The sequence below is a fragment of the Perca fluviatilis genome, chromosome 16 (genome assembly GCF_010015445.1).
Source record: "Perca fluviatilis chromosome 16, GENO_Pfluv_1.0, whole genome shotgun sequence".
Classification (NCBI taxonomy): domain Eukaryota; kingdom Metazoa; phylum Chordata; class Actinopteri; order Perciformes; family Percidae; genus Perca; species Perca fluviatilis.
The window spans coordinates 37,308,344-37,327,222 of record NC_053127.1 but is presented as its reverse complement, the minus strand read 5'-3'; the positions used below and the strand labels follow the sequence as shown (position 1 = coordinate 37,327,222).

The 18,879-nt window shown below is 39.9% G+C and overlaps 1 protein-coding gene and 1 long non-coding RNA gene across 2 annotated transcripts; both read left to right on the top strand.

Moving 5' to 3' along the window:
* The first annotated feature begins 9,165 nt into the window (after positions 1–9,165).
* Positions 9,166–10,274, top strand: LOC120543602. Its single transcript, XR_005636376.1, has 3 exons — positions 9,166–9,192; positions 9,992–10,011; positions 10,154–10,274. It is a non-coding gene; the product is annotated as an uncharacterized LOC120543602 (long non-coding RNA).
* A 1,578-nt stretch (positions 10,275–11,852) lies between these two features.
* Positions 11,853–14,034, top strand: LOC120543601 (general transcription factor II-I repeat domain-containing protein 1-like). Its single transcript, XM_039776741.1, has 5 exons — positions 11,853–11,946; positions 12,300–12,466; positions 13,205–13,358; positions 13,481–13,564; positions 13,737–14,034. The coding sequence occupies exons 2-5, from the start codon at positions 12,305–12,307 to the stop codon at positions 13,916–13,918; spliced, it is 582 nt and encodes a 193-aa protein (XP_039632675.1). The 5' UTR covers positions 11,853–11,946; positions 12,300–12,304; the 3' UTR covers positions 13,919–14,034.
* Positions 14,035–18,879: the final 4,845 nt, after the last annotated feature.

The following is an 18,879-nucleotide window of genomic DNA, read 5'->3' as shown; positions in this document are numbered from 1 at the left end:
AGAGAGTACACACTAAACCTGAAATGACTGTCTATAAGAATGTTGAATGTAGTAAAAAGTCAATATACAGATAGTGCAAGTATAACAGACAGAATTATACAATATACATAAGAGTCAAAAATATCAATCAGTGTTCAGAACAGTACATGAGTGCAGGGGCAGATGCTTATCTGACAGTGCTATAGCTAAATTTAAAGAAGATATTCCAACAGCATTCGACTCTATGTCATGCCTTAACATAACAGAGGACCTGTATGTTAACCTCAGTCCCTCTCAAATTGATGCATTTGTAGACGGTGTTACGACATGCCTACGGACGACCTTAGACTCCGTCGCTCCCCTGAAAAAGAAGATGATGAAGCAAAGGAAACTAGCACCTTGGTATAACTCCCAAACTCGCAAATTAAAACAAATCTCGCGAAACCTCGAATGTAAGTGGCGTTCCACCAAGGTGGAAGAATCTCGTTTGGATTGGCAAGACAGTCTGAAAACCTATAGGAAGGCCCTAAGAAAGGCCAGATCAGACTATTACTCATCACTAATAGAAGAAAACAAGAACAACCCAAGGTTTCTTTTCAGCACTGTCGCCAGGCTGACAGATAGCCACAGCTCTACTGAGCCATCTATTCCTCTAGCTCTGAGTAGTGATGACTTCATGAGCTTCTTCAATGATAAAATTACAACAATTAGAGATAAAATTCATCACCTTTTACACTCAACTTCTAACGGTTCACCTTTAAACGCAGAGTCGTTAGAAATAAAGACTAGTCTCGACATATACTTAGACTGCTTTTATCCTATAGATCTTCAACAATTAATGTTAAAGATATCCTCAGCTAAGCCATCTACCTGTCTCTTGGACCCCATCCCAACGAGACTACTCAAAGAAGCATTACCTGTGGTTAACACCTCATTACTAGATATGATCAATATGTCTCTATTAACAGGTTATGTACCACAGTCATTTAAAGTAGCTGTGATAAAACCTCTTCTTAAAAAACCCACCCTGGATCCTGAGGTCTTAGCAAACTATAGACCTATATCTAACCTTCCTTTTCTATCCAAGATCCTTGAGAAGGTGGTTGCTAATCAGTTATGTGATTTTCTACATAGCAATAGTTTATTTGATGACTTTCAATCAGGATTTAGAAAGAATCATAGCACAGAGACGGCACTGGTGAAAATTACTAACGACCTTTTAAATGCTGCAGACAAAGGTCTTGTCTCCATTCTTGTTTTACTAGATCTTAGTGCTGCATTTGACACAATTGACCATTCAATCCTGTTACAGAGATTGGAACACTTGGTTGGCATTAAAGGAATTGCTTTGAGTTGGTTTAGGTCCCATTTCTCTGACCGATCTCAATTTGTTAATGTTAAAGCTAAATCCTCGATAAATCCTCCAATCGCGCTAAAGTTAGCCATGGGGTTCCTCAAGGCTCAGTGCTTGGACCAATTCTATTTTCCTTATATATGCTTCCTCTAGGCAATATTATTAGAAAACACTCAATTAACTTTCACTGTTATGCGGATGACACCCAATTATACGCGTCAATCAAACCAGACCGAACCCAGACAGCTAGCAAAATTTCAAGAGTGCATTAAGGATATAAAATCCTGGATGACCTATAATTTTCTGATGTTAAACCCTAACAAAACTGAAGTTATTGTGCTGGGCCCTAAACACCTCCGAACTTCATTATCTAGAGATATAGCTACTCTGGACGGTGTTGCCCTGACCTCCAGCACCACTGTTAGAAATTTAGGAGTTATCTTTGATCAGGATATATCCTTTAATGCCAATCTAAAACAAACCTCAAGAACAGCCTTTTTTCATCTTCGTAACATTGCCAAAATTAGGAATATCCTGTCTCAAAACGATGCTGAAAAACTAGTCCATGCATTTGTTACTTCCAGGCTGGACTATTGTAATTCCCTACTGTCAGGTTGCTCAAATAAGTCTCTTAAGACTCTCCAGCTGATCCAGAATGCTGCAGCGCGTGTTCTCACAAGAACTAAGAAAAGAGATCATATTTCTCCTGTATTGGCTTCTCTGCATTGGCTTCCTGTTGAATCCAGGATTTAGTTTAAAGTCCTTCTCTTGACCTACAAAGCTCTAAATGGTCTAGCACCATCATATCTAGAAGAGCTCCTAATACCCTATTGTCCTACTAGAGCACTGCGCTCCCAGAATGCAGAGTTACTGGTGGTACCTAGAGTCTCTAAAAGTAGAATGGGAGCTAGAGCCTTCAGTTATCAGGCTCCTCTCCTATGGAACCAGCTCCCGATCTGGGTTCGGGGGGCAGAAACTGTCACCTCATTCAAGAATGAACTTAAAACTCTCCTATTTGATAAAGCTTATAGTTAGGGAGTGAGGAGTTGCAGTGTTCACCTAACTGGCCCAACTGCTTCTCTTCATAATTGTTAGATTAATAATACATAACAAAGTAGAGGGAGGCAGGCCAGCCAAGCCAGATCCGGCAGGGGGAGAGTTCTAAGCCCGAAAAAGCTACCTCTCCTTATGACCTGTCTCTCTTAGTTACCTGTTATAGTTACGCTGTTATAGTTCTAGACTGCCGGGGGACTTCCTTCCTTTGACACACTGAGCTGCTCTCTCCTCTCCCTTTCTATTACTGTTACTATTACTATTACTATTTGTGTGCAGCCCGTCCCAGAAATGCTTGTTACTAATCCTAGCTTCTGGGGAGTTTACTCCCCGGAGTCCTTATGCTTTTTTCCCCCAGCGTATTTCCTTGGAGAACGTTGGCACCAAGATCCTGGTTGCAGCTGTCGCCGTGGTCCTGCTGCACTCCCTGCTGAGCTCAGCGATGCCCTGCAATGTCATGCTGCGTCCTGCTGAACCCTGCAGCTTCCCGCTACATCCAGTCACTGTTCCATTATTAATGTGACTACTATCGCCACTGTTCATCACACCCCCAACCGGCTCGTCAGACACCGCCTACCAAGAGCCTGGGTCTGTCCGAGGTTTCTTCCCAAGAGGGAGTTTTTCCTCGCCACTGTCGCACTGCTTGCTCTTGAGGGAATTACTGGAATTGTTGGAATTGTTGGGGCTTTGTAAATGATAGAGTGTGGTCTAGACCTACTCTATCTGTAAAGTGTCTCGAGATAACTTATGTTATGATTTGATACTATAAATAAAATTGAATTGAATTGAATTGCAGGTGCGGATGTGCATCGGAGCAAAAATACAGTGGGGCATGACAGCGATATTGTAATTAAGTTGTGCAAAAACAGATTGTGCAGGAACCAGATACTTGTACTTTTACTCAAGTATTGCTTTCAAGTATTTTATACAAGACAGTCAGCTCCCCTGTCACAGACTGATAATACTAAACTTGTTTTCTGCACTCCACACATTTCCATGTCTTAGGCACCCTTGTCAGCTTAAGGCAGGTCTTGTGAAAGTGCTTTCGCCTACAGTTTCAAGATGTGCAAATGATGACATCTGTGCATGCAGGTTGACCACAGTAGCATCCTACTTCAGGTGGCTGTTTTGTGGCTGTGTTGTATATGGGAGTAAAGCTTCCCCAGAAGCTCAAGTAGCACTCCAGTCTTGATGAAATTCACCACTTTGCCGTAAGCATCGTGGAAGAAGACAGGATCATATGGAATTCGCTGGGTGAAAACTTCCTGTGGTGTCCACACCATGAAATCACAGTAACTCACCTCTGCAATGTGCATTTGTGCCTGCACTTGATACATGTACTTGTGGATATGTCTCAGTGCCATGACCCCATCCTCTCCTATGCCAAGACAGAATGAGGAATCCTTGCAGCTTTCAGTGAGGGAGCAGTTCCTGGTTTTGAAGGGGCATTTTATCTCTAAAACGCCATCTCCATGGCAAGTGCAGGCTACCACACCATCAGGTGATGCTCCAATCCAGGGGAGTTCTGGATTGATGATGAACCCTGATGCCCTCACCTGGAAGTCTTCATGGTGGTCTTGCATCATAGCAACATAGCTTTCCCTTGCTTGGTCCTCATTTTGTTGACCCCATCTGACAAAGATTGGAATGTAAGCATGCAGGTAAATATGGTGCAAAATGTGAGAGCTTGTAGAATACGATGTGAGAACTTGCAGAACAATAAATCTGTACTCTGTACTCAAAATTTGCACTTGTAGAAATGTTTACACACCTGTCACAGAAAAAAAATATTCACAAATGTGTAGATTGATATGTACATGAACACGACAGCTGCAAACATGTAATGCAAAAGTCGAGGCGCACAGATTTGCCACTTTGTGATGCAAGCTCTATTGACAGTGTTTTTATTTTCTTTTGTGTGACTTCAAATTCAGATCACGTGTGAATATTTTTTACAAGTGCAAATTTTAACATACAAGTTCAGATTTTTGTTTTGCAAGTTCTCACATCGTATTCTACAAGCTCTCACATTAAAATGTGAACACGTTTATCATTTAGGTGTTGCATTATGACAATTAAAAAAAAAAACATTGATTTACTGGCTTATAAACAGTGGCTTCACAAACTTGTAAGCACTATTGTATACAAGCTGTAAGCCTTAGAACAAACTAGACCAATTAATCTTGCTTTATGCATGGTTGTCTAGCAAAGTAGGCCTATGAATAGCTCTCCTATGAAACTGTTCTGTTATCGATGTACCTTGTTGCCTCAGTGGAGAACCGAGAAGCACGGGGATAGCAAATTCTTTTGATCAAGGATGCAGGTGTGCCTGCTCTGGCTGCCTCACTGAAAACTGACGCTGTGACTCTTCCTGCCCTCTGATCAAACCATACTCTAGATTTACTTTGCTCCCTGGTCTCCTCCTCAACTATCAAACACTGGGGAAAAAAGTTAGTGACACATTACTGTTTGGAGATTAACCTACCACTGAAGAGTATAGATTGACTAAAACTGATTACATTCAAGAAAATCATCCATAGGAATACTTTCAAAATGGAAAGGCTAAATTTATTTCACCTGAACTGATACACTGAAATATTAAGAGTTGTACCAAAACAGCTTGATCATATTGCACTCCAATACAATTGAAGTAGGCCTATGGCAAACTAAAAGGAGAATGTTTATGTTTACCTGTTGCTTTGTTAGATGTAGATCATCAAAGACCTTGATACTCTCAACCAGCAGCAAGGGAAAGTCCATCTCCAGCCAGGTGCTTGAGTACAATGTGGAAAGAGGAGCTGGCAAGTCCAGTTGCATCACCTTTGGGATGTACCTGTGAGAGAGAAACAGAAACAAGACTATTTAAAGTGACCAAAGAACATATGTGCAGTTAAATATTCTAGTCCTGTAGTAATTACTCATTATAATTAGCCCATGTTTTTGTTTTCCCCCTGTCATAACTGAGATGAGTTGTAAAGTATTATGTGCAAGCCACAAAAGAGCTCTTCAGTCTCTCTGTGGAGCAGAGTATCTTACCTGTGGGAGTGGCCCTCAATGACAGAGAGGATGGCACTCTTCTTTGGTTTGGACTCCTGCAATTCACTATTATGAAGCGCCTCAAAGAATGCTTGGCAGTCTTTATCTGATGGTCTGATATCAGGACAACCAGGACCTTGATCTTCACGGCTTGAACATGGCTCTTGTTTATGAGAGAAACTGATGTTGCAGATCTCTTCATATGGTACCCCTCTGACAGAGTTCATACTTGTCTGAGCCCAAGCACAGGGCTTCTCGGTGCAAGCCTGCCCGTTTTTAATATCAGCAGCAGCCAACACAGAGTACAGAAGAGCTGTTGCATGAGAGCAGACCTCTCCTAGGCCTGCCTTACAGGTGCAATGAGCCATAAGTACTGTCCCATCCTCTTGGACTGTGATCCAGTGTTACGGTCCGGCACTGTTGTTCCTGTCCCCGCTTGTTTTCCTTTTCCCTTTTTCCCTGTGTGTGTTGTCTGTGTCTGTCTCCTCCTGCTGTGCAGCCCAGTCAGAGGATCTAGGTCAGGGGGCGTGGCCATTCTCTCACCTGCTCAGTTACCTCCAGCTGCAGCTCATTGTCACCAATCAACAAGCAGTTATCTACCCGGGCTGGCCACCTCTCCAGCGCCAGTTCGTTCCTACACCACCTGTGGTAACTTGGCTCCGTACTGCGATCTCAGTTCAGTTGTTACCCTCTCAGCATTATAGTTGTCTCTGCCACGTTTGTAACCTGTCTCTCCTTCGACCAGATCCCGTCTGTTCCTGCTGCCTGCCTGCCTGCCACTCCCACGCCGCAACCTGCTCATCTGTTGTCTGATATCCTCGTCATCCAGCTCTCAGTGCTACTGGCTCTCCACCCCACTCAGCTCCTATCCCGGTCTGAAGCTGCTCCACCCTGAACTGTTTTCTCTCAGCCAAATCACGCTGAATAAACAACATCTTAATACACCCTTTTTGTCCGTGTGTCCGTCTCTGCGCCTGAGTCCCCACCAAGCTTAACATCCAGGGATGTGTTGGGGTCACAGAAAGGTTTTGGGAATGCTTAACCTTAAGTTTGAAACACAAATTGAGAATTATAAATTTAGCAATACAGCCAGATTAATCCATGATATTTAAATTCAACATATATAACATTATCTACGACTCATAGCTATTTTCTACATTATGTTTTCGCTAACAAACGTAAGGTCAGTTTTAAAAAACGAAATTCCATTGGCAATTGTTAATTATTATCCTAGCTAGCTTTGCTACCTATCTAGCACCACGTAGCAAGTTAGTAGCGTAGCTAGTAAAGTTAAGTAAACAAATATCTTACCTTTCCTGTAAATAAGAAAAGTTTCTTCATCTCCAGATGATAAACTCGAGGATCATTCACCCATCCTGATTTAAAATACATGTACGCTTCAGTGCTCTTGTATGCCTTAAGGGACTCCCCGGTGTAAGGAGAAGGATTGTGGACGAGGTAGATGTAAATGTCGCCAAAAGACATGTTTGGCAAGCTAACGACAGATTTCAGCAGGGTCAGTAGTTGATTCGGAAGTAAATACGGATCAAAACCCAAAATATCAATTTTATTGTAATAGCGTTGCTTTTCTTTATCAGAGAGATGAGCGATTTTTGTCTGAATAACGTTAGCAGAACCCGTTTCTTTGGCGTTTGCCATTTTCCCTGGAATCATAGACAGTATAATTAAGCCTGGAATCTATGCCTGGAATCGACGGTTGGTGGCACTACGGTCCTAAAGATGGCGGCCACAACAAAAAGGTGACGTCATTGATACCCGTGTATACAGAGCAGACTATGGACCTTTGAGGTGTCGAACAGAAAAAGAGTAAGTTTTTAAAACATGTAATTAACTGTCCCATAAAATTATTTTACCAATAAACCAAAGACCTAATGAAGAAATCACAATTACAATGTCTTTATTTTCATCAAATGTTGAAATGCTTATATAAATAGAACAATCTTAATATACATAATAGGAAAAAAATACAGATATACACTATAAATAAGATTTCACTATTGTCCAATCCTGTACATACAGGCGCTACAGGCACCTTGCCTATCTTGGCTTTGTGAACTGGTGCTGGGGCTACTTGGGAAGGACTGCTAGGGTGGTAATCCCGTCGTGCGTTGTACGCCGGATACGCCTGCAGTTTCTTGATCCGGGTGCATAGTATGTAGGGTTCCGACTGTCCCTTGAGCAAAGCGGGACAGATGGCGGGCAACCACTTCCTCCTTTGAGGGTCTCTCATGTTCCGATGCCAGGTCCTTGGGGATGGGGATCAGTTTTAGCACCTCAACAAATGGAGTTGGGTCCTCAAACACCTCCTTGAAAACCAGCCTCATAAGTTCTTCCACATATTCTGTGAATTAATGCATATAAATAATCACTTAAGTGCTTAAGAAGAGTGTTCTTCTCAGACGCCACCTTATTTCTACATTTGTTTTTTAGACTTAACTATTTATTTGTTACGTTTACAATACTTGTATACACACACACACATATATATACACACATATACACACAAGTGTCACTATTTGTAATTACAAAAGATGTTTTTCTAAAGTTAACACTACTTGTAAATATTCAATGTGTCACTATTGATGTTACATTATTTGTTATATAAATAAAAGTAGTTTAAAACTTACTGTATGTAGGGTCTGGTTTTACTGGCCTCGCAGTCACCTCCCCCTTCCTGGACTTGGGAAACACAACCTTGAATACTGGTTGTCCTGCAGATGTTGTGGCTTGCTCGCGGTCTGCATTTTCATTGTAGTGCATGGCTGCAAGGTACAACCTACAAAAATACAATTGCAAACTGAAGTGACACAACAATTTTGATATTTTATATATATAAGCCATTAGGCAGTAGCTGTGGTGTATAATGTTACTGAATGTATTCATTGTATTACCTGCAAAGCATGCCCATGAAAGGGAAAACCACATTCTTGGGTGTGAAGCGAAGGATCAAACTGTGGAAAGCCTCCAGGGATGATTAAATAGCAAAAAATTGCCGGTGCAACACGTTTTGATGCATAGTTACATCTTCATCAGAGTCCTTGAGGACTCTGATGAAGATGTAACTATGCATCGAAACGTTAGTCATTGTTATGCACCTTAAGAAATAAAATCATCAAGTAGAAGACATCCGGCAATTTTTTGCTATTTATTCTGTTGTGTCCCGCCTTGGTTGCACCGGATTGTTGTGGTCTGCAGAAGCGCAGAGAACTCCCCCTTTTTTCCTCCAGGGATGATGTTTGGTAGTGGTGGCTCAGCTTCTCCACATCTTTGACAACTCTCTTATTGACCAGGATTTTTTCCACTTTGTAGAGCGCCATTGACCCTTAAATAAAATTAAAAAACATTTTATTAAAATTGCAGCCCATTAACACAGTAAATACAGCAATAATATTTCATTATAAAGGGCATTTGAGGTGAAGTTGTTTTTTGTTATTAATATTATAAGCAAAAAAGGTTTTGCATTTTAAACTTCTTTTAAATTCTTTTACTCACATTTTGTTTACATACCTGGTTGAAACCACCCGCTTCGAATGTTATCATTGGATTGAATGGGCGTTATCAGTGGTTATCAGCCTCATAGATATGGGTCAGTAGGGGCCTGCTGCGCCTACTGGTAGGCTCAGAAGGCTGTTATCATCCATTCGCATGGTTAATCACGGATAAATACACGAAGACTCCAGATCCAATCCCAGAACAATCCAGGTCGCCACTAACCGAAGTCTGCTGGATAACGGCATATGTATACACAGGTAAGACCATTAAAATGAGAGCCTTTAAACTGTGATTATTTAGTCAATAAGCGTCAATAAGCGAAAACAATACGAAAAAAATGTTTTATGATGGCGTGATATTAGTGTTGACATGAGATAATTGTTGCAATTGGCGTTAGCTAACGTTATTGTATTATTATTAGCCTAAATGCGATACGTTAGCATAAAACGTTACTAATTAGCATGTTTTGTTTTAGTAAATGTCCCCATTAGCTTGAAAGTAAGTAGTTTTCCACACTGTTCACAGTGTAAATAGTAGTTTTCCACACTGTTCACAGTGTTAATAGTAAGGCCTATTGCATGTAGCTGCTCATTAATGTAATCTACGCCTATTGAGTGAAATATTCAAACCCAAAACGGTATTTTTATGGTTGCACCAAGGATTGCACCTGTAGCATTGAGGATACATCAAATGGACTCCAGGTGTCCAGAGGTTCATTGTATATGCATATCCATGAATTTAAGCCTGCCATGTTTGTTATAAGATGACTGTCAGTCTATTAGAAATAGACGTGGTATGGTATCTATGTTGCTTATTTTTAAAAAAAAAAAAAAAAAAAAACAAAAATTTATTTTTTTTCTGACAAAAAAAAAAAAAAAAAAAAAAAAATTTAAATAAAAAAAAAAAAAAAAAAAAATAAATTTTTTTACAATACCCAAAAGCTAGGTCTGTCTGTCTGTCTCCATGTATGTTTGTATGTCTGTCTGTCTGTCTGTCTGTCTGTGTAACGTTAATACAAATCTGTCATGTGCAAGTTTCTCTCTGTTTGTGTTTCAGGTTGAAGATGGCCCAGAGAGGTAAGCCTTACAATTGATAATCTAGGAGCATTAGGCGAGTGTGTATGAGAAAGATAGTATGATATTAAAATACATAATTAACAATGACACTTGTTTATTACTGATTTATTGCTGACCAGCTTTTTCTTTATTATTAAACAAGAGAGAACACAAATTAATGAAGAACAAAGGGAAACTTTGAAAACATTTTTTGAGGATGGAATGACACGGGTTGGTTCCCCCCTCATATCAAGAGCTGCATCAGATACTGGTTTGGAAACCAGTGTCATTGAAGTAAGGTTTACTTTAATTCCATGCTTACAATCAACATATCAAATAAATACATAATTCTTCTGTACTGCTGGTAAAAATCTAAAGTTTTTGTTAACATCCCTTCTCTTCTCTGCTTATCTTCATAGTTGTCAGATTTCTCTACCAACCCTTATAGAGTTGGCTCAGGTCAGAATCAGAATCAGAAAAGCTTTATTGCCAAGTATGTTTACACACACGAGGGATGTGTCTTGGTATCATAAGTGCAAATCACATTAAAACATTAAAGCAACATGCACAAACACACCGAGTCGCCATATGCGGCGCCATCTCAACTCTCTCCTAACTCTCGCAACAGATACAGCATGACATTGGGAGAGGAGAGGGAAATAAAAAAGCCGCTCTCAGACTATCCTCATAAAGATAAGAACAGTGTGGGAACAGGAAAAAACACCTCAGCACATAAGCACACAAGCAATACATTTGCACTGCTGCACACCACATAACAGTACATTTGCACTGCTGCACATAACACAACATAACAATATAACATGACACGCAGTGGGGGTGGGATGTTGGGTGCATCGGGATGGGGGTGATGGAGTAGAGGTAGTCCAGGACAGGCAAACAGACATCTGGTCCTGCAGCCAAACAAAGGCGCTGGCCCTAGACCTGCCCGCCTGACTGGGGAAGAAGGCGATGAGGCGTTGGATAGGCTGGGGTGTGGTTGCAAATCTGTATGTATGTCAAAGTTCGGTGTATGTGTAAGCCTGTTAAGTCAAGCTACGTCTGGCCCCCGTATTCTGGTTTAATCAGTCCGCACGATTGTCATTGCGATACACAGCCGGTTGCCATGGAGTCAGCCCTGAAACAGGACCCAGGACGAGTCAACAATCAACAGGTGTCAGTGGGAGTCGGGTGGGGAAATGAAGAGTGTGCCTCGCTGTAGTGCTCCAGGGGGAGTGAGTATTCAACACCGGCCTTGGCCAAGGCCAGCGCTGGTTCAGGAGCCGAAAAGATAAGGTTGGAATTTGTTTTGTCTTGGGGCGAGGAGCCGGCAGCAGTTAGTCACTCCCGACTTCTCTAAAATCAGCTGCTGCTGGGGTCCTGCTCAACGCCCTGCTATGCCCTGCAGTGCCCTGTTACGTCCTGCTATACCCTGCTACGTCCTGTTACACCCAGCTACAGCCTGCAGTGCCCTGCTACACACTGCTATGCCCTGAAGCGCCCTGCTACGTCCTGCTATACCCTGCAGTGCCCTGCTACGTCCTGCTATGCCCTGCTACGTCCTGCTACACCTTGCAGTGCCTTTCAGTGCCCTGCTACGCTATAACAACGGACACGGCACACACACACACACACACACACACACAAACACACACAGTAACTCTTGGGGGTAATTATTGTAATTGTTGGGTATTTGTAAATTATAGTGTGGTCTAGACCTACTCTATCTGTAAAGTGTTATGAGACAACTGTTATGATTTGATACTATGAATAAAATTTAATTGGATTCAGTTTAATTGTATATTGTATTCTTTTGTGTTTGCTCTCTTTCAGAACTGGATTGGTAACTACAAGAGGTCCTTAAAGCTTGTTCTAAGCCAGGGCTGCCAAAACAAAAACTTTACACAAGAGAGCTGTCACCGTACAATCTTTTTTGTCGGGACATTCTCAAAAACAAAGGTGATGAACAATATTTAATTGATGCTTTTAATTGTTATACTAAATGGACGGTTGTTGTACATAGCGGCCCTGTTTACATCAGGGGTTCACAAGGGTCATTAAACAGATTTTCAAGAAAGTATTTGCCAAGTATTTCACAGACTCAGTGTAAGACTGCTGTGTCTATTGAAAAGAATCATCAGGTGATCTACTGCAAACGTTATATTGTTTTTGCAGCGTTGTTACAGGGTTTTACAAGCCAAGTGAACCAGTGTGTTGGACAGATTGTCAGATTTTCTCTGTATGAATTTACTATATAAAGAGATGCTGACTCTATGGTGTTAAGTTTTCTGTTCATCTATTTTTGTTCTCAGGCACAATGAATGACATTAAGGGTAGGTGGTCCACATTGAGGGAAGATGTGAAGAAGCAGTATGTTCAGGAGGCAGCAGCACTGAAGGCACATGGGCAGTCACAGGACCTTAGCCCTGAGATGAGGGATCTTAAAATAAAAGGGCATCTGAAGAACCTGAAGTTAGAGGTTTGGAAAGAAGCTTTCTTTGCTAGGCATTAGTGGTATCATTATAGTATTAGATGTAAGGATGATTGATGGCAATTGTGATGTGAGCAGTACATTGTGACAGACAATTGGAGTGTTTATCTGTAGATTATTTTAGAATTTCAAATGAATTCATCCCAAATAAACATTCCATCTGATTTTTAAACATCTAGGGTATACTAAATCAGGTCCTCCGATGATTCACGTACTCAAACCATATCCATCCAAATGTATTTTATAAGCAATTATTAAACATGAAATGGGAAGGATAAAATAAATAAAAATAAAAGAATAAACACTGTAAGACCACAATTAATCTGTAAAACAAAGTAGTTGGGTCAAGTGTTTACAAGGCTATCGGCATCAAATATTCTCACATTAAAAAGATTGTCGAAGGCTTATACCACCCCTCTCAAACAAAAATTTTACTGGTTGGGCTAGTCTATTCAGATCAAGGTGGTCAATTGAAACATTAGTAGTCACATATGGCTATGAGTCCATTAGACTCCATGTATATGGAGCTAATGTATAGTTTATGTAATCTCCATAAGCACTTATTTCTCACCTGTGACAACACTGTTTTCATAGATATTGCCTAGCCCCGTTAAGAGTTGTTTCGTCAGTGTGTGTTGGATCTTTAAAATTAACGTTTGTCCATTTTGTTTATAATCAATTATTTACTATTTTTGTGGTTTGCTTGTTTCTCTAAATATTATAAAGGTGTCCAAGCTTGAGGCTCTGGGTGTGGAGACGGCCATTTTATCTTTTGACACTCAAAAGGCCAGCTTAGAGGTCTTTGAAACGAGTAGCAAGAAAGCCACTGTGTTCCTTGACTCAACGGACACAGTGAACAATTTTGCACTGCATTTCAAAGGTAATATTTGTTGTATGAAAGTCCACAGAAATGGACTCAGCCCCATAATAGTGCAAATATACATAAAACAGTTTTATGGAATTAATTGTTGTCTGTTTTCACATCTGCAGCCAGCTCCTCAGCCAGCTCCTCAGCCGCAACACCTACTAAAGAGCCCATCAGTGTGCTTTTGAAAAAAGTACAAGATCTTTTCAACCAAAGATATAGTAAGCATACGTTCAAACACTTTTTTATTATCAAATTAATAAATTATGTATCTAATGTACCCATCAACCATAAGATTATGACACTTTAACAAAACTAGCTTTCAACAGGAGGGAAGTCAGAATTATCCAACTGTGTAACATGTGCATGCATATGTGTGCCCATGTCTTTCAGAGGAGGCCGGAGGTACTGGAAGGCTCCCCTACCTATCCATTTTAAATAACGATGATGTAACAATCAGAGTTGCTGGGCTGCCCATTGGACTTGACCTCAAGAAGCCCTCCTTCTACGGAAGAAACCAATTAGAGGCCATTTTGGCAGCTGCTGACCAAATTTCATTTGAAATAAGTAAGTGATATTAACAGTGGCTGTTGTCTTTCTTCACTTGTGTTCCTGCAGACCATTTGGCTCTATGCAAAGTTGGGAAAATAAGTTAACTAAAGAATAATACAGGCCTTCATGTGAGTCTTTGTATAGTGCTGGGCCATTGCAGACATCCAGAACAGCTTTATTGCATTTTGCGTCTTTGACAGTTTGTAAGGTTGATGTTACAATATTCCCTCAGTTGGAGTTTTCATCATTATGGGGGTTCAAGTCCCAGTACGGACCAAAGTACAGATTGTGGATTGGTAGATCTAGAGATGCCAGTTCCTGGGCACTGCCAGCAAGGCACGCACCACCTCCCCAACCCACTCACTCTGACTCTCCATTTGTGCATGAATAGGTCCTGAGCATGTCTGTGTGTGTTTCAGGCCTGTGTGTAGTGATTTCTAACAAACAGAGTGTAAATTGTAATTTCCCCACTGGCGATCAATAAACAGTATAAATTAATTAAAATGATAGTATAACACGTTTTCTAAAAAGGCACCTCTCCAGAATATCCTGTAAGTGTTTAGTTGAATGTGACTGGGATGGCCCTTGGCAATGGTTTACATATTTTTCTCATTTTGCTCATTAAACTATTAACTATAAACTAGAAAATGCATTTCCTGTGGAAAATGCATTTCCTGCAGAAAATGCATTTCCTGCAGAAAATGCGTGAGAATGCTGAATAGCTGAATTGCTAAAGCTAAACTGGTTGAATAGCTTAAATCCGTAAGAAGAAGTTGAAGTAGTGAAAATAGTTGAAAAAGCAGAAATCATTTTAATAAGTAGTATCTGGGTGTGTCTGTGAAAGTGTTGTCATGGTAACGAATGGCCAGTGGATATGTTTATAAACATGCTTTGATGTCTGTAATCAAGTTGATGAGCAACACCTGCTGAATCTGTCAGCTGTGCTGTGCTTCAGCTATTCAGAGTCCCTGAGATCGAGCTCTCAAACAAAGTCTCACAGTGGCAAAACGATAACTGCTATCAGTCAAATGACGACATCCTGAGCACCACAAGGCCTTTGTGAACGTATCGGTATAACATTTATATGGATAAACGTAAAAATGTGGTCATATCAGCGATTTCAAAAAGTGGTTCGTTCAGTGTTTCGCTGGGAAATATCCAGGAGTTTTAACATTGGAGCCACTGCAGAAGATATGTTTATCCTCGTCATTTGGAAGCTCACCCAGCCAAAAGTATAAGACGTAACACAACACTGAGCAGATTTTCTGAAACTAGACAAAAATACCTACGTTTTGATGTATAAATTGTGTATGACAAGTAGATATTGTGGGCGTGGAGAGCAGTTTATAGACAAGGAACTAAGATAATTTTTTTGAAGCTTCACCCTCTAGCTGTGATGTCATCCACTCTAGCAAACGCATCACACACCCTGTTTAATCGATAAAATTTCCTGAAATAATCACTAAACTTAAAACAGCTTTTTCCAAAAACTGTAAAAGATATCAAAACACTGAAGTACACCCCGATACCTGAATATTTTGTGAACATTTTAAATTTTGAATCACGTCTGTAGGTGGAAGAATGTAGGAGGAGATACATTTTGAAGCAGAAGAGGATTTTGCGAATTTGAAGCTTGCTCTCATTGACTTTAATGTTAAAGTTAAAAAAAGTGTTAAAATTTTAATTTAAAAAGTATAAATAGTAGAAAAAAAGTTGAAGAAGTCCCATCATTAGCTGAAAGAGCTGAACATTTGAAAAGTTGAATGGTTTAAATAGGTGAAAGTATGCAGAAGTTACAGAGAGCCAAAAACGTACGGAATAATAAAATTCAAAGTTAAAAAAACTAGAAAAATGCATTTCCTGCGAAAAATGCTGGGAATGCTGAACAGCTGAATTGCTAAAGCTAAACTGGTTGAATAGCTTAAATCTGTAAGAAGAAGTTGAAGTAGTCAAAATAGTTGAAAAAGCCGAAATCGTTTTAATTAAAGTATGAATTTCATTAAAAAGTTTAAACTTTATGCTAAACTGAACTGTTTGCTTTAAATGTTGAATAATGACAAAATGTGTAGAACATTGTGAGGTGTGAGTAGATTTTCTAACTGATAATGACTCACATATGCAGAAATATGAAACAAATTAATACTGTAATACTGTTAAAGATGAAAGTTGAAAAGGCTGAAAGAAGAAATATTTTTATTATTATCAGATATATACACTGCATAGAACGAAAAAGCATCAATCTAGCTGAGATGAGATGTGAAATATATTAGGGGAAAAAACTGGGGCTGAACAGGAAGAAAGAGAGGAAAGAGACAAGGAGAGAAAGAGAGAAGAAAGAAGAGCAGGAGAGAGGAGAGAAGAGAAGAGAGAGGAGATAAAGAGAATAAAGAGAGGAGAGAAAGAATAAAGAGGAGAGAGAGAGGAAAGAGGAAAGAGAGGAGAGAAAAAAGAGAGGAAAGATAGAAAAAATTAGAAAGAGAGCAACTTTGACTAAAATTGACTAAAAAGGCTTAAAGTTTGACTGTCTGTGAAAGGGTTGTCATGGCTACTAAGTGTCTGTGACGTGTTTATAAACATGCTTTGTGTGTGTCTGTGTGTGCTTGCGTGTGTGTGTGTATCTGTGTGTGCTTGCGTGTGTGTGTGTCTGTGTGTCTGTCTGTGTTTGTGTGTCTGTGTCTCTGTGTGTGTCTTTGTGTGTGTGTGTGTGTGTAGGTGTGTGTCTGTCTGTGTGTGTGTGTGTGTGTGTGTGTGTGTGTGTGTGTAGGTGTGTGTCTGTGTGTGTGTGTGTGTGGGTGTGTGTCTGTCTGTTCTTGTGTGTGTGTGTATCTGTGTGTGTCTGTCTGTCTGTGTGTGTGTGTGTGTATCTGTGTGTGTCTTGTCTGTCTGTGTGTGTGTGTGTGTGTGTGTGTGTCTGTGTGTGTGTGTGTGTGGGTGTGTGTGTGTGTGTGTGTGTGTGTATAGGTGTGTGTCTGTGTGTGTCTTTGTGTGTGTGTCTGCTAAACTGGATGAATAGCTTAAATACGTAAGAATAAGTTGAAGTAGCGAGAGTGGTTGAAAAAGTATAACAACATCCTACACTTGGACACATTGATTGATGTACCACAGCAGGATTCGAACCCTGGTCCTCCACACCAAAGTCCAGCAGCATAACCACTGGGCTATCTTTAGATGAGGCAAGCAGTGGTCCTTCGTTATTTATAAAGCATCCCTTTGATCATTAATCGCCACACCTAATGAGTGAGAGACAGTGTGAGAGAACCCTTCAAACAAGCCTTAATAAATCCACAACAGTAAATGCTATCGAAACAGCGACTTGACCGTGTAGAGGCACACGGCCTTTGTGAACGTGACGGTATAAAATTTATATGGATAAACATAAAAATGTGGGCATGTCAGCGATTTAAAAAGTGGTTCGTTCCTGCTCTTCGCTGGAAAATATGGACGCCTTTTATCATTGGGGGCGGATTGAGAGAAATTTCTTGATCTCGTCATTTGGAAGCTCGCTGAGCCAAAAGTATGAGACGTATCACAAAACTGAGCAGATTTTCTGAAACTAGACAAACATACCTACGTTTTGATGTATAAATTGTGTATGACAAGTAGATATTGTGGGCGTGAGAGCAGTTTACAGACAAGGAACTAAGATAATTTTTTCGAAGCTTCACCCTCTAGCTGTGATGTCATCCACTCTAAGCAGCGCAATAATACACCCCTGTTTAATCGATAAAATTTCCTGAAATAATCACTAAACTTAAACAGCTTTTTCACAAAAACTGTAAAAGATATCAAACTGAAAAGTAGACCCCGGATAGCTGAATATTTTGTGAACATTTTAAAGTTTGTTTGGCGTCTGTAGGTGAAAGTATGAAGGAGTTGAAACTTTTGGGAGCAGAAGAAGATTTTAAGGGGTAGAAGCCTGCTCTCATTCACTTCAATGTAAAAAAAAAGTGTTAAAAAGCTTAAAATTTTAAAAAGTATAAATAGTAGAAAAAAAGTTGAAGAAGTCCCATCATTAGCTGAAAGAGCTGAACATTTGAAAAGTTGAATGGTTTAAATAGCTGAAAGTATGCAGAAGTTACGGAGAGCCAAAAAACGTACGGAATAAAGTTAAAATTAAAAACTAGAAAATGCATTTCCTGCAGAAAATGCGTGGGAATGCTGAACAGCTGAATTGCTAAAGCTAAACTGGTTCAATAGCTTAAATCTGTAAGAAGAAGTTGAAGTAGTCAAAATAGTTGAAAAAGCCGAAATCGTTTTAATTAAAGTATGAATTTCATTAAAAAGTTAAAACTTTATGCTAAACTGAACTGTTTGCTTTAAATGTTGAATAATGACAAAATGTGTAGAACATTGTGAGGTGTGAGTAGATTTTCTAACTGATAATGACTCACATATGCAGAAATATGAAACAAATTAATACTGTAATACTGTTAAAGATGAAAGTTGAAAAGGCTGAAAGAAGAAATATTTTTATTATTATCAGATATAATCACTGCATAGAACGAAAAAGCATCAATCTAGCTGAGATGAGATGTGAAATATATTAGGTGAAAAAACTGGGGCTAAACAAGAAGAAAGAGAGGAAAGAGACAAGGAGAGAAAGAGAGAAGAAAGAAGAGCAGGAGAGAAGAGAAGAGAGAGGAGAGAAAGAGAATAAAGAGAGGAGAGAAAGAATAAAGAGGAGAGAGAGAGGAAAGAGGAAAGAGAGAAAAAAGAGAGGAAAGATAGAAAAAATTAGAAAGAGAGCAACTTTGACTAAAATTGACTAAAAAGGCTTAAAGTTTGACTGTCTGTGAAAGGGTTGTCATGGTTACTAAGTGTCTGTGACGTGTTTATAAACATGCTTTGTGTATGTGTGTCTGTGTATGTCTGCATGTGTGTGTGTGTGTGTGTGCTTGAGTGTGTGTGTTTGTGTGTCTGTCTGTGTGTGTGTTTGTGTGTCTGTGTCTCTGTGTGTGTCTTTGTGTGTGCGTGTGTGTGTGTG

Excerpts from the sequence above, each read along its gene's own strand:
- LOC120543601 (XM_039776741.1), top strand. The coding sequence starts at position 12,305 with ATGAATGACATTAAGGGTAGGTGGTCCACATTGAGGGAAGATGTGAAG. Across the intron at positions 13,359-13,480 it reads TTTTGCACTGCATTTCAAAG|CCAGCTCCTCAGCCGCAACA; the intron begins GTAATATTTGTT and ends CCAGCTCCTCAG. Across the intron at positions 13,565-13,736 it reads TCTTTTCAACCAAAGATATA|AGGAGGCCGGAGGTACTGGA; the intron begins GTAAGCATACGT and ends CATGTCTTTCAG.